Consider the following 13597-nt stretch of genomic DNA (forward strand, 5'->3'; position numbering starts at 1 on the left):
ACCGAAAGACACAAATGGACATTTCATTTCGTTTTGTGTCAACAATGCAAAGACGAGAAGCTCACTGAATCGTAAATGCGCTGTGAAACTTTCATCGCGCAACACTTCCCGGTATTTCGTGTATGAGTCATTTGATATAGCTTTTTTGTAGCTGTACGAGATCACACAGCATCAGCTTTGCATCTTTTAAAAAAAATATTTTAAGCGGAAAAAAATAATGAGTCAAGAAATGATGACGAATGTTAGTAGAAAAGACGATTAAATCAAGTTTCAATGTTTTATAGAAAAAAAAAAAATAAAATTTGCACAAATAAATAAATATATTGATGAAGAAATCTGTCTCTGTCTCTTATCGCGAGCAACGGCTTTTTCTCTTATCTGTCTCTAACTACTATAACTTATGCGCTATCTCGAAAAATATCGCTTAGTCGGGCGGAATTGTCTGTTTTGCTTATAATTTATTTTTTTTTTTCATATAAGGCCGCTCCAAATTTATTTCGAACTTTTTGTCCCAAAAACTTTTTTTCAAAATGGAGGAGGGGGGCAAAATAAAAAAAAAATCATACAAAATAACAAAATTTTAACAGTTTTTTTTTCGTTAATCAATATTTTAGTTGATTATACATATTGAGATTTGATAATTTAAAATTTATCTCAGAGTATTTCAAGTTAAAAATTTAAACAAAAAAAAATCGTAAAAATAACTGTCAAAAAATTTTGAAAAATAATTTTTTTGAAAAAAATTTTAAAGAAGAAAATTCATGTTAAAATACGATTTTCAATACAAAAAATTTAAAAATTGAAATTTTTTTTAAAATTTTTGTGAAATTTCTTGAAAAAAGACCAAAAACGGTAAATTTTGATGAAATTTTTAACTTTTTTTTATTTTGCCCCATTGAATTTTTGACTTTTGAAATGGGGCATGGGACAAAAAGTTCAAAAAAAAAATTCGGAGCGGCCTAATTTTATGTTTTTCATATGTGATTGCTCGGAAATTCTAACCTAATTCTACCTTAATCAGTAATTTTATGTGAAAAATATTTGAATTTTGATAAGGATTCATTTTTTTTTTGCTAAAAGGTGGTGGTTGATTGGTATGTGATTGGGAACTAAATTTATGTTATTCTAAAAAAAAATAAAATTGATTGGTGGTTGATTGCTGAACTTTGTGACTTTTTTTAAATGCGTTTTTTGGTTTTTTGAGCTGAATTTTCTATTTAAAATATTTTTTAAAATTTTTATTATTTTTTTAATAAGCTCTGGAAGTTGCAACGGGGTTCAAGGCAATGATTTTCAGTGTATTTGTTTCATTTTTGTAGTAGAAAAAAAGGCAGCTTGTTCCCTTATCATTTTAATATTTTTTTTATTAATCGGTTTTCTAACACTTTGAAGTCTTATCGCTGCCTGCGTTTACTTTTTATAATCAATTTCATTTTTTTTTCATATTATTTCTTATTAAATTCTGTAAAAAATGCGTTATTACAATTTATATTTATTAATAAAAGTCACTGACTTTCTGTGGAATGTCGGTCAGATTATTTTTTTTTTCATTTGTTCAGAGTTTGTTTTTAGTTCTAGTTAAATATTTATTAAAAATGCATTAAAATCGTTCTTAGTATTTTTTTTTTGTTTAAATTATAAAATACATTTTTATTTTTTATTTTAATAGTATCCTTAAAAACTAGGATCACGTTTGTTCTTTTTTTTTTGTTTACTTTTAAATAAATTTTTACTTATATATTTCATTGAACTTATAAACTAACTTTTTTTTATGATTCTTCATATTTATATAAATTCTACTTATAGGCAGATAATAAATTTTTAAACACAATTTCATGTTTTTTTTTTCTTTTTGTGAGTCAAGATTCAACTTGATATACTTTTCGTCGTCGATTGGCGTGTTTGTAAAATTAAATTTATTATTTATTTGGGTGACTCACCGATGAGTGAATGAATGAATGATTCGTGTCGTGTTTTGTTATTAATACTTGGATGGAGTGTTGCTGATTTATTTTTTCGGTATTTTTTTATTTTGTTGTTCCTTGAGTGGTGTCGTGATTACTTAGTGGAGTCTGAAATAAAAAATGAAAGGAAATTAGTTTGAGGTAATAAGAGCTTTTTGTTTCGAGAGAGAGAATGGAAGAAATATAAGAAGAGCTGAAGTGGGAGAAAGTGACCTTTAGTAGTTTATCAAGTTACGAAAATGTATTTTTTGAAGTTTTGAATCTTTTTAATGAATTTTTTGGAGTTTGAGATTTTTTTTTTTGGTATTTTTTATACAAAATTCAGAATTTTTTACTTATTTTTTTCTTGATTTATTTATTATTTTTAAATAATTTATTTATTTTTTATATCAAAAATTATTTTAAGATTTTTTTATATTTTATAAATATTTAGGTATTCAATTCTTATTAAATATAAATATATTTTTCAAAAATTTAATTAAATTTAATTTATACAGAAACTGATAAATTTAAACTAAAATGACAAATTTTATTATATCAATTTTTTAATTAAATATTTTAATTAAAAATATTTAAAAAAATAAATTAATTAAATTATAAAAATTTAAAAAAAAATAATAAAAAAAATTAATTTAAAAAATTTTTATTAAAAGTTTAAATTTTTGATAAAATAATACAAAAAAAATAAGAAAAAATTTAATTTAAAAATTAATAAAATAAAAATATAAATAAAATAAGTAATATTAAAAAAAAAAAAAAAAAAAAAAAATAAATTAAAATAAATTTAATAAATTAATTTTTTTTAATTTTTTTAATAAAAATTAACAAATTTACCAATACATTGCTATTTCTTTTTAAAAACAAAAAAATAATTATTTATTTTAACATTTTTTTTGTAGAAAATTAAAAATCTAAATTAAATAAAAATTAATTTAATAAAAATAAAATAAAAATAATTTAAATATAAAAAATTGTTTGAAAAATTAAAGGAAAAAAAATATTTTAAATTTATTTATATTTTATTTTATTTATTTATATTTATATTTTTATTAAATATTATTTATTTTATTTTTTTTATAAATTTGTATCAAAAAAAATTAACATTTCAATAATAATTTTTTTTAAATTAAATATCTTTTTTAAAAAAATAGAAAAATAAAATAAAAGTCACTTAAACTCCATAATAAAATCAAATTCTCCCAAAATGAATTTTAACGATCAATTTTCAACCCGGAAATTACTTCATTTTAACATCAAAAGGACACAAATTGGTCAAAATCCAGTTCTAATGTCCATTTATTGTGCAAAATTTACTTCACTCTCCCCCTAAATATATTCAAAAAGTCATAATTTTGCATTAAACGCATCTCCCTCTGTCCATTTTTATCCCTCAATTTTATTACATTCCACAATTCATGCCGTACATTTACATTCAAAACACATCAAACACATGTGTTAACCGATCTCTCTCCAGAAAAAACTAAAAATTATTGCTTGTAAATCATTTAGAACATTTCAACATTGTTTCAGTTTTTTTTCGTATTTCTTGTAAATAAACAAGCAATATGCAAGAAATCCACGAGAAATTAATGCAAACATCCTGTTCCTTTAATCTTCGTTTCACACCAACCACTATTTTTTTTTTTGTTAAAATTTATTTATAAATAAATAAACGAGCAAAAACTTCTAAGTCGTCTAAAAACCGTTGGAATCAATAACATTTCGACGAGAAAGAGCGAACTATGTGTAAGTAACGCACGATAAAAAACAAACAGTAAAAAAATTGTTTATTTATTCTTTCTTGCATTCGAGGCATGAACGTGTGTTTTTGCTGTTAAAACCGCATGCAAAGCAAAAAAGACGACAAAAAAATCGTCAATATACAAAAAAAAAGAGGAAAGATGTTGTTGAGTGTTTCTTAGCAACGAATATAAACAAATAAAAATTTTTTTTATGAATTGAGACCGGTGACGGTTTCGAATGTCTCTTTAAAGGAGTGGTCTGGACAAAAGCCAGAAATGATAACTTGAGCAGTTTCCGACACGCAGACAGGAAAATCGCTCTTAACAAAGTCATTAAAGGGGGGAAGCAATTCTGCGTCGTAATAAATCCCGGAGATTTACGTAGAAAAATTTTTACTACGCATTTTTCTCTGTTTCCAATCATCAAACATCTCGTTAAGAAATAAAAAAAAAACAATTAAAAATAAAAGTTTTGATTTTCTCGACTCAATTGGCGTCAGTCATTCACAATTATAACTCTCTCGCGCACTTATTTAATACAAACAATTGTATTCATCATTCGTCGTCGTCGTCGTCAACGTCAGTTAATAGACTCATAATCAATGTTACTCCATCGCATCATCGTCAAAGTCGAGAATGAAAAAAAAATTAAATTAAATAAAATATCTCGGATTTTAAAAAATAAAATTAAATTACTGAATAATAAAAATTCTGTTCTTGAAATGAGGGCTTGGTTAACAATTTGATACATATTCTGCGTGAAATGAAATCAAATCACAGAATTCAAATAAAATTTAATCTGCCTTTGTATTTTGTGTATTTTGTAGTAACTGGTAATGAATCAAAAAAATATTTTAAAAATATCATAATAATGTGCTTCTGTTTTCTTTTAGTATCGCACTCAAACGCACTCGTAAATATTCTGCCGTTTCTGGTCTATTTCATTGAAAACTGGCACCTTTTGTTCTCGCTCTACTCATATTTTATTTCAATTCAATTCATTGTGATATTTTTTTTTTGTAGGGCGTTTTCATGTTGGATTTTTTTTGCGTTGAAGTGATTTTTTTTTGTCTGTCTGATATTTTTTTTTGAGTTGCAATTTTTCATGGAATTTTAGAAAATTTTATTATTTAATTATTTTATTTTATTTTTTATATTTTTTTATTTTATTATTTTTTTTTTTTAATTTTGAAAAAAAAAATTTATTTTTTTTTATTTAATTTTTTTTTTATTATTTGAATAATATTAATTTTTTATAAGCAATTAAAATATTAAAATATTAAATAATATTTTAATATTAATATTTTTTTTTCATTAACAATTTAAAATATTTTTTTTTTATTTATTTTAAAAATTAAAATTAAATTAAATTAAATTAATTAAAATATTTTTGTAAATATTTTCCGAGAATTTTTTTAATTCAATATATTTTTTTTAATTTGAAACTTTGCTTATTTACAATTTGGGAATTTTTCTTATTTTGCCAAATTTTATTTTTCTTTCAATTTTTACAAAATTCTTGTATCTTTTGTAGACTTTTTGAACGAATTATAGTAAAATTTTAATTCTAGAGAAATTTGAAAAATAAAAAATTGTAAAAGTTTTTTGATTAATTTTTAATTAAATTTTTTAATATTTTTATATTAATTTTTATGAAGTATTGAATAATTTTCCACTAAAAACTAATAAAAATTTTTCAATAGATTTTCTTTATTTGTTTAGAAAACCAAAATGATTTTAAAAAATTTTATTTAAAAAAAAATCTTAGAATGTTTAATTTTAATAATTTTACAAAAATTTGAAAATTTTAATACGAATTTAAATTTATTTATTTACCTATTAATTAATTTTTGAATAAATTTAAACATAAAAAAATATAATTTTTAATGTAATGAATTTTAAAATCCCTAAATTTCAATAATTTGTTCAAAAGTTTTTAATTAAAAAATTTTCATAATTTTAATAAATTTTATTCTAAATAATTTTAAAGTCTTGAAAAATTAAATACAAATTTTAAAAAAAGTCTTAGGCATTAAATTTTTAAACAAATTTTGTAATTTTCATACTTTTTTTTACGAATTTTCATAAAAAATTAATTTTAAATATTTTTTTTTAGATGTTTCATATTAAATTTTAATTTAATAAATTTTTTTAAATAAATAAAAAAAAATAATTTAAAAAACTCATATTTTAACAAAATTAAACCCGAAAAGCGCTCTCACACTGCGCATTCACGTGTCACTTTAAAACATAATCTTTGTTGTATCAAAATCTAGGGGTTTACGACACGTCGTACTTATGATGCTCTCGAAATTAAACACATAAATCAAGAAGAAGCATCGAATTACACACACACATGGACTAAAGACTCTCATAATGCTGTAAACGAACTCAATTCAATTTTGTTTCTAACCCACATCGATATTTCACTATTATAGATCAAACAACATGACAATCCTCCCCTCGTTGTTTATGTTACCGAAATTCTTGTAATTTGTCCTGTAATCTGTGCGCCTAAAGATTCTAAACTGGTTTATGTTTGTTTACGTCTCTCACGAGGGTAAATATTGACAGACATGCGGAAACAGAGGCAATAAATTAAAAAAAATTAATCACTTACCCAAACAAAAGCGGAGTCTTTGGTGAGAAAATCGTCACTTTTTTTTTGTTTTTAGATTCTCCATCCGTCGTCGTCGACATTGGATTCCTCGTCGCTCGGTTCCTCGCCATACATATCGGCGAGTTTGCGGAAACGCGGTCCAAAGTTGCTCAAATAATTGAAACTGAGATCACCCTCGTCCGTGCACGAAGCGAGACTTGATAACGATCCCGTGCTGTTTCCATCACCTTCGTACGCGTAATACCGCACATCGTCATTCGGATAGGCGTCTTGGTCCTTATCACAGGCATCTTTCTTGTCGGTGAGGAATGCCCCGATATCGGGCACTTCGTGTGCCTCCTTTTGCAGATAATCTTGCATATATGGCTTGTCTTCGTAAATCGGAGGACCCCGAAGGACATTCAAGTCGTAATCCGTATCACGTTCGCCGCCGCCCTCATCTTCGTAATTTATGATCGTTTCGCGAATATCGTCGATATCCTTGCTGTCCATCCAACCGTCGTTATGGCGTTTGTGCACAACGACCGCGAGTAGCAGGATAATGAGCAACGCGATGCACACGAGAATGGCAATGAGGAAATTTCGGTCGACACCGAACGTGGAAGCGACTGCCATGGAACGCGTGCATCCCGGATCGATATTTTTCGCGTAAGCTGGCTGCCCGAGATTATAAGTTTTATCGTTAACGGTCAAATTTCGGATGCAACCCGTAAATCCCGTGTTCTGCGGATAATGACTCCAATTATAGGCACGCCCAAGTAACTCCATATTTCCAGCAGAACCGCCAAGTTGGAGCGGGGCATTGACATTAAGGAACTCATTTGGTCCCAAGGGAGCTCCTAAACTCATGCAAGTCGATAATTTACAGTTGTCTACGATCATTTCGATACCTGTGCGTTGCAACTTGATCTCAACTTGGTAATGTTTGCCGGGTTTCAGTTGAATATGGTTATGTACGATGCGTACAGCGCCTGTTCCGTAGTCCACAATCAACACCGGGAAGTAATCTTTGAGTTCGAGAGCCAAGAAATCTTGTACCGGTAATATTGAGTTGTAGCTCAATGGACCGATGTACATCACTAAGCCATCTTTTCGCACCGGAGACACTTCCAAATTGATGACAGTGAGATTGCAGGCCGAAATTGGGGGGTACATGGCATATCCGTTGCCATAAAAGCCGATCGAGATGAGTTCGCAGTGTGGGCCCTCAAAGCCATCGGGGCATTCGCAGCCATTATTGAAGGGAGTTCCGCCATTCAAGCATGACGTTTCCATTTGTTCGACCCGACACTCGCAAATTGCTTGATCATAGGCTTCGACACCCACGAAAGATGTCGTATTTGTGTAAACAGCGAGCGTTCGTTCGGAATAATTCAAGATATTAGTGCAAGATGACCCTCCTTGACAGGCATTTCTCTCAATTAAACACTCGTCGATCTTCACCATGCGCATTTTCATGTTCAATTCTCCCTCTAACTGGCCTTGGCGTTGTGCTACCATGCCATTTAGCTTCTCAGCCTCGTAATAGGGGCTTCCATGGGCCGAAAAACGAACGTCTATTACTTTAGGGTTCTTCGCTTCCGGTTGATATACCGTAAAAACATCCACATTATCTGTGCTAATGTTGAACATTTCAGCCAAAGTCTTCGTTAAACGCTCTTTTGGACTAGGACCCATGTCAAAACGCGGCATAATGAATTCCTCCGCCGTCATACCTTGGAAACGAATCGATCCGCTCTTGCGAACAGCTTCTTCGGGGATTTCCCGAACTGTTACTTCGACTGTTGCATCGACTTGGTGCGGCGGAATTATCTTGGATTGCTCGTACGCGACAAAATCTAGGACATAAACGCCGCCTCGCGTGCCATAACGCATCGTTATTGTTCCGTCATCGGTATTTAACTCGAAATTATCATGAGCGCGACCATCGCGCCAACTGAAAGATTTATCGGGCAAGTCCCAGTCGTCGGGATCGTTGACATAAATGCGCCCGATGGCGGTGTCAGGTGCCTCTCCCTTGAAATTATAGACGAAAATCTTGCTGGAACCCTCTTGCATGGCATTGTCGTTCTCGTCGCCGATGATCAAATGGAACACGGAGACGTTACGTTGTGGCGGCATGCCGTTGTCGCCAATTAAAATCGGGATAAAATACTCTTTTTGCTCTTCGCGATCAAACATTCGTGTGGCATGAAGTTCATTTCCGGTGATTTTGAAGGAACTCAAGATATTCTCGTCGGCATGTTGGTCGAGTTGGAAGTGAAAAGGAGCGCCGTTGCGTGGTTCGTCATAATCTTCCGCCGTTAAATCGACAATTTTGCCGGGATCGCGATTCTCGTACCACACCACGGGCATTTTGTTCGACAAAAACGGCGCGTTGTCGTTAATATCCGTCAGCGTAATGATCACTTCCGCCAACGATCGTAACCCATTGCCGTCTTCGTCAATGGCTTCGACGAGAATTTGCCATTTTTTGAAGCCGTGCGGCGGATCGCGATCCAATGGCGCTTTCATCGACAAACAACCGCGACTATCGATGTCGAGCAACTGCTGCTGCTCCAACTTTGTGATGGAATATTTAATGTGTTGCGGCGCATTGCGATCTTTGATATCGGGATCGTAGGCCTGCATGACGGCAATGCAACCAGGCTTGATACTTTCCTCTTCAGCTTCGGCATTGTACGTTTGCTGACTGAATTCCGGTGCATTGTCGTTAACGTTGGCAATTTTGATCGTTACTGTGGCAAAGTCGTCGTAGATGCCGTCAAAGGCACGAATTCGCAACGTGTAGTTGGTGATTTTTTCGTAATCCAGCTGCTTGTTCACACGAATCGTTCCCGAGTTGTCGATGTTGAAGGCATTGTCGATATTCCCCGTGGTAATTGTGTATGTAATTTGTGACGCAACATCGATGTCGATTGCTTTGACTTCGATAACGGTCGTGTGCTTATTAGCATCTTCAGATACCTGCAATTGGAAAGAGAGAGAAAAAACGTGTGCAAACGTTGTAATAAGTGTTTTCAAGGCTGTCAAGCTAATAAAGTGACTAAGGCATGGATTATGCAGTTATAAGACGATTTTAGGATTAACTTTAATTGAAGGGGAAAGTATGTAGCTGAAGTAAAAAGTATTTTGTAAAATTGAATTTTTGGACAATAGAGGGCTCTGTTAATAAAATTCTTTTGAAAATTTGTCAATAGAGGTCTCTGTTAATAAAATTCTTATAAAAAATTGCCAATAGAGGCCGATGTTAATAAAATTCTTATAAAAATTTGTCAATAGAGGTCTCTGTTAATAAAATTCGGATTAAAAATTTGTCCATAGAGGTCGCTTTTAATATAAATTTTGATTAAAATTTGTCAACAGAAGTGTTTTTTAACAAAATTCTTTTAAAAATTTGTCAATAGAAGTCTCTGTTAATAAAATTCTTATAAAAATTTAGCCAATAGAGGTCTCTGTTAATAAAATTTTAATCAAATACTGTCGATAGAGGTCGCTGTTAATAAAAAAAATTTGTCAATAGAGGTCTCAAATAATAAAATTTTAATCAAAAATTTGTCAATAAAGGCCTCTGTTAATAAAATTCTTATAAAAAATTGCCAATAGAGGCCGCTGTTAATAAAATTCTTATAAAAAATTGCCAATAGAGGCCGTTGTTAATAAAATTCTTATAAAAATTTGTCAATAGAGGTCTCTGTTAATAAAATTCTTTTAAAAATTTGTCAATAGAGGTCTCTGTTAATAAAATTCGGAACAAAAATTGCCAATAGAGTGCTCTGTTAATAAAATTCTTATAAAAATTTGTCAATAGAGGTCTCTGTTAATAAAATTTTAATCAAATACTGTCGATAGAGGTCGCTGTTAATAAAAAATTTGATCAAAATTTGTCAATAGAAGCTTTTTTTAAACAAAATTCTTTTAAAAATTTGTCAATGGAAGTCTCTGTTAATAAAATTCGGAACAAAAATTGCCAATAGTAAAAATTTGTCAATAGAGTTAATAAAATTTTAATCAAATTTCTCGCTGTTAAAAAAAATTTGTCAATAGAAGCTTTTTTTAAACAAAATTCTTTTAAAAATTTGTCAATAGGAGTCTCTGGTAATAAAATTCTTATAAAAATTTGGCCAATAGAGGTCTCTGTTGATAAAATTCTTATAAAAATTTTGACAATAGGGGTCTCTGTTAATAAAATTCTTATAAAAATTTGTCAATAGAGGTCTCTGTTAACAAAATTTTAATAAAAGTTTGCCTAAAGAGGTCTCTTTTAACCAAATTCTAAAGAAAATTGTCAATATAAGCCTCTGTTAACAAAATTCCGAAAACATTTTATCAGATTTTTTTTGAAAAAAGAATTGTTACAAATTTTTTTCATCATTAATTTAATAACAGAAACATCTTTTGATAATCTTCGACCAAAAATTATTCAGGAAATATTTAAAAAAAAAAATTTATAAAGCAAAAAATGTAAAATTAAATCAATCAAAAAAATAAAATAAAATTTCAAACTTACCGTATTCGCAATATATTCATCATGTTTAAATTTGGGACTATGATCATTTTTATCCCCAATCGTAATGGCGAAAACTTGCTGTCCCTGATTCGGTTTTCCCGTTTTATACAAAGCCGATGGCGAGTTATCTTTCGCCAGCACCTTCACATTGTACGTATCCCGTTCCTCCCGATCGAATTCCTTAAGCGTCGTAATATTTCCCGTATGCTCGTCAATTTCGAAGAATTCCTTGTTGTCCACGAGTTCAAACGACACAATATTATTCGCTGACGTGCCATCCATATCAAAAGCCCGGACTTGCATAACTTGCGTCCCAACAGGCTCATTTTCCAGCACAGTACCCGTATTGACTTCCGTAAAGAAGGGAATGTTGTCGTTAACGTCTTCGACAATTACGCGAATCGTGTATTCGGCCGACAGCAAATGAACGTTTCGAACGACGACAGTGAGGGTGTAGTCTGTGGTCGTTTCGTAGTCGAGCGGATTGCCCAGCATGATGCTAAAATCGTTCTTTTGCTGGTCCCCAACGAAAGTTTTCTTGCTGTTGGTTTGTTCGGTGCGACCATTCAGGAGTTCGAAGACAACATCGGGCTTTCCATCGACATTCGAGATGGCGGAAAGTGAGAAAAGTTTCTTTTGGTATTCGCCAAAATTTTCTTTGAGCGTAATTGTGTCGCCCGACGTGTGAATAATTTGCGGCGCACGCAAACTCGAGCCCACAACACGAATTTTGACCTCGGTTTGGGTCTCTTGCTCCTGTTCCATGCTCTTGACGTTGCTGGCACGCACCGTAATCGTGTAAGAATCTTCGGGGCGACGATCAATGGGCCGCGTAAGGAACAAATTTCCCGTTTCCTTGTCAATGCGGAAATATTCGTAGTCCTTCTCCTTGATGATGTCGTATTCCATGTACCCGTTGTCGCCGTCATCCAAGTCGGAGGCCGTAATACGCGTCACAATTTGATTGACTTTCGTGTCTTCGCTCATGCGTTCGTCGTACTTGACCTTGTCGAAGACCGGCGGATTGTCGTTGACATCCTCGATTGTCACCTTGAACGTGCACACGTCATCGAGCTTCGGATAGCCGTTGTCTGTGGCACGGACCGTGATGTAAATTTCCTTTTCGCGAATCGGTTCGTCGCGATCGAAGATGTGCTGCGTCGTGATGACGCCCGTTTTGGAGTCGAGACGGAAACGCGGTCTTTCGGCGGGCGCCAACACGAATTTGTACTCGATTTCGTCGTTTTCGTCAATGTCGTCGGCACGCACTTGAATGACATACGCGCCGGCAGGCAATTCCTCTTTCACCACCGGATTGTATGACTTGCAGTCGCGGAAGGCGGGCTTGTGATTGTCGATGCGATGCCGCAGTTCGGGTTGTTGTTGCTGTTGTTCGCGATAATTGATGTCGTAATTGTAGAAATTGCTGTGCTGCAGTTCTTGCGTCACGGGACCACCGTCGAAATAGGCATCGTTGACGCTCGACTGTCGAACGGTTCGCGAATTCGCGGATTTATTGCCACTTTCACTCTTTTGATTTACATTTTTGCTGTCATTGTTTGCACTGACTATTGTTCTGGACGCAGCGGCTATTGTTAGTAGTAGCAGCAAAATAGGCAGTTTATTTGATTTTTTGAGGCACTTCATTTTTTTGTTTTAATTTATTATTTTTTTTTTATATTTTAATAATATTTTTCACATGTTTTTGATATTTTTTCTCTTTATTTTTTATGATTCACCTGAAAATGACAAAGATTTTTTTTTTATTTATTAAAATATTTATTTTTTTATTTTATTTTTTCATGTATAGGTAAAAATCACAGAAATCCACAGGTAGTTGTTGTAAAAAAAGACGTTGGTTAGTCACAGACAAAGAATGTGCACTAAATGAATTTCCTGTTATTTAATTAAATATCACTTTTAAATTATTTTTTTCTTCGTATTTTTACTTGAATATTTTTTTATATTTTTTTTTAATTAATTTTTTTGATTTTTTTACCTTTTTTATTTAATTTAATTTTATTTTTTTGATAATTTACAGGTAACTCAGGTTTTCACCTGGAATTCCTGAAGAATTTTGCGTCAAACAAAATGGTCGACGAGCGTGATTTTTGTGCACTTCGTAGTCCTGTTTTCCGGCGTACTATGAACATTCACCTCATTTATTTTGGTTTTTCGTTATTTATGGCTAATTTTTAACTAATTTTCACGCGAATTTTCTCTCATTTTCACAAAAAATATAGGACGAGACTAAATTTGATGACGCGCACCCGACGAAGTTCAGTTGTTGACTGACTGCCTGGGAGAAATTTGTTTTGAAGTGGTGCAGGTCACCCTAATTTTGTCGGGGAGTTGGTGAGACGAATGCACGTGATGAATCCCAGCGCACAGAAAACTTCAACTACAGATGGCGCTACAGGCATCAGGTCCATATCCTGTTTGGAGCTACCAAAGCGGAAGTGCGACAGAAAATGGAATTAAAACTCGGGCTTCCGGTTTGGTTGCGAATTTTAGAACAGACATGGAAAAAGTTTATTTTTTCCCGGGAACCAAACTCATCTCCCAAAACTATATTTACCCCAAAACAATAAAAAAAAAACCTTAATTAAGTCAATTTTATACATTTTTTAACCAGTTAGGGAAAGACAAGCTTTTTTTTATCAGGTAGACTCTTTCTGTGTTGCTAAACTCTGTTTAGTGAAAAATTTGTGCAAGTTCATCCACATGGCATTAAAAACCCATTCATAATCGAAATTATTAT

The 13597-nt window shown here is 31.8% G+C and overlaps 2 protein-coding genes across 2 annotated transcripts in view; both read right to left on the bottom strand.

Moving 5' to 3' along the window:
- LOC134832646 (LIM and SH3 domain protein Lasp) overlaps window positions 1-13597 on the bottom strand; it is a 214399-nt gene that overhangs the window by 152065 nt on the left and 48737 nt on the right. The window lies entirely within an intron of this gene.
- Window positions 1089-13106, bottom strand: LOC134831067 (DE-cadherin). The gene is made up of 4 exons (XM_063844709.1): window positions 12836-13106; window positions 10837-12575; window positions 6327-9293; window positions 1089-2072 (listed from the first exon to the last, which is right to left on the bottom strand). The coding sequence occupies exons 2-3, from the start codon at window positions 12481-12483 to the stop codon at window positions 6378-6380; spliced, it is 4563 nt and encodes a 1520-aa protein (XP_063700779.1). The 5' UTR covers window positions 12484-12575; window positions 12836-13106; the 3' UTR covers window positions 1089-2072; window positions 6327-6377.

Source organism: Culicoides brevitarsis, chromosome 2 (genome assembly GCF_036172545.1).
Source record: "Culicoides brevitarsis isolate CSIRO-B50_1 chromosome 2, AGI_CSIRO_Cbre_v1, whole genome shotgun sequence".
Taxonomy (NCBI): domain Eukaryota; kingdom Metazoa; phylum Arthropoda; class Insecta; order Diptera; family Ceratopogonidae; genus Culicoides; species Culicoides brevitarsis.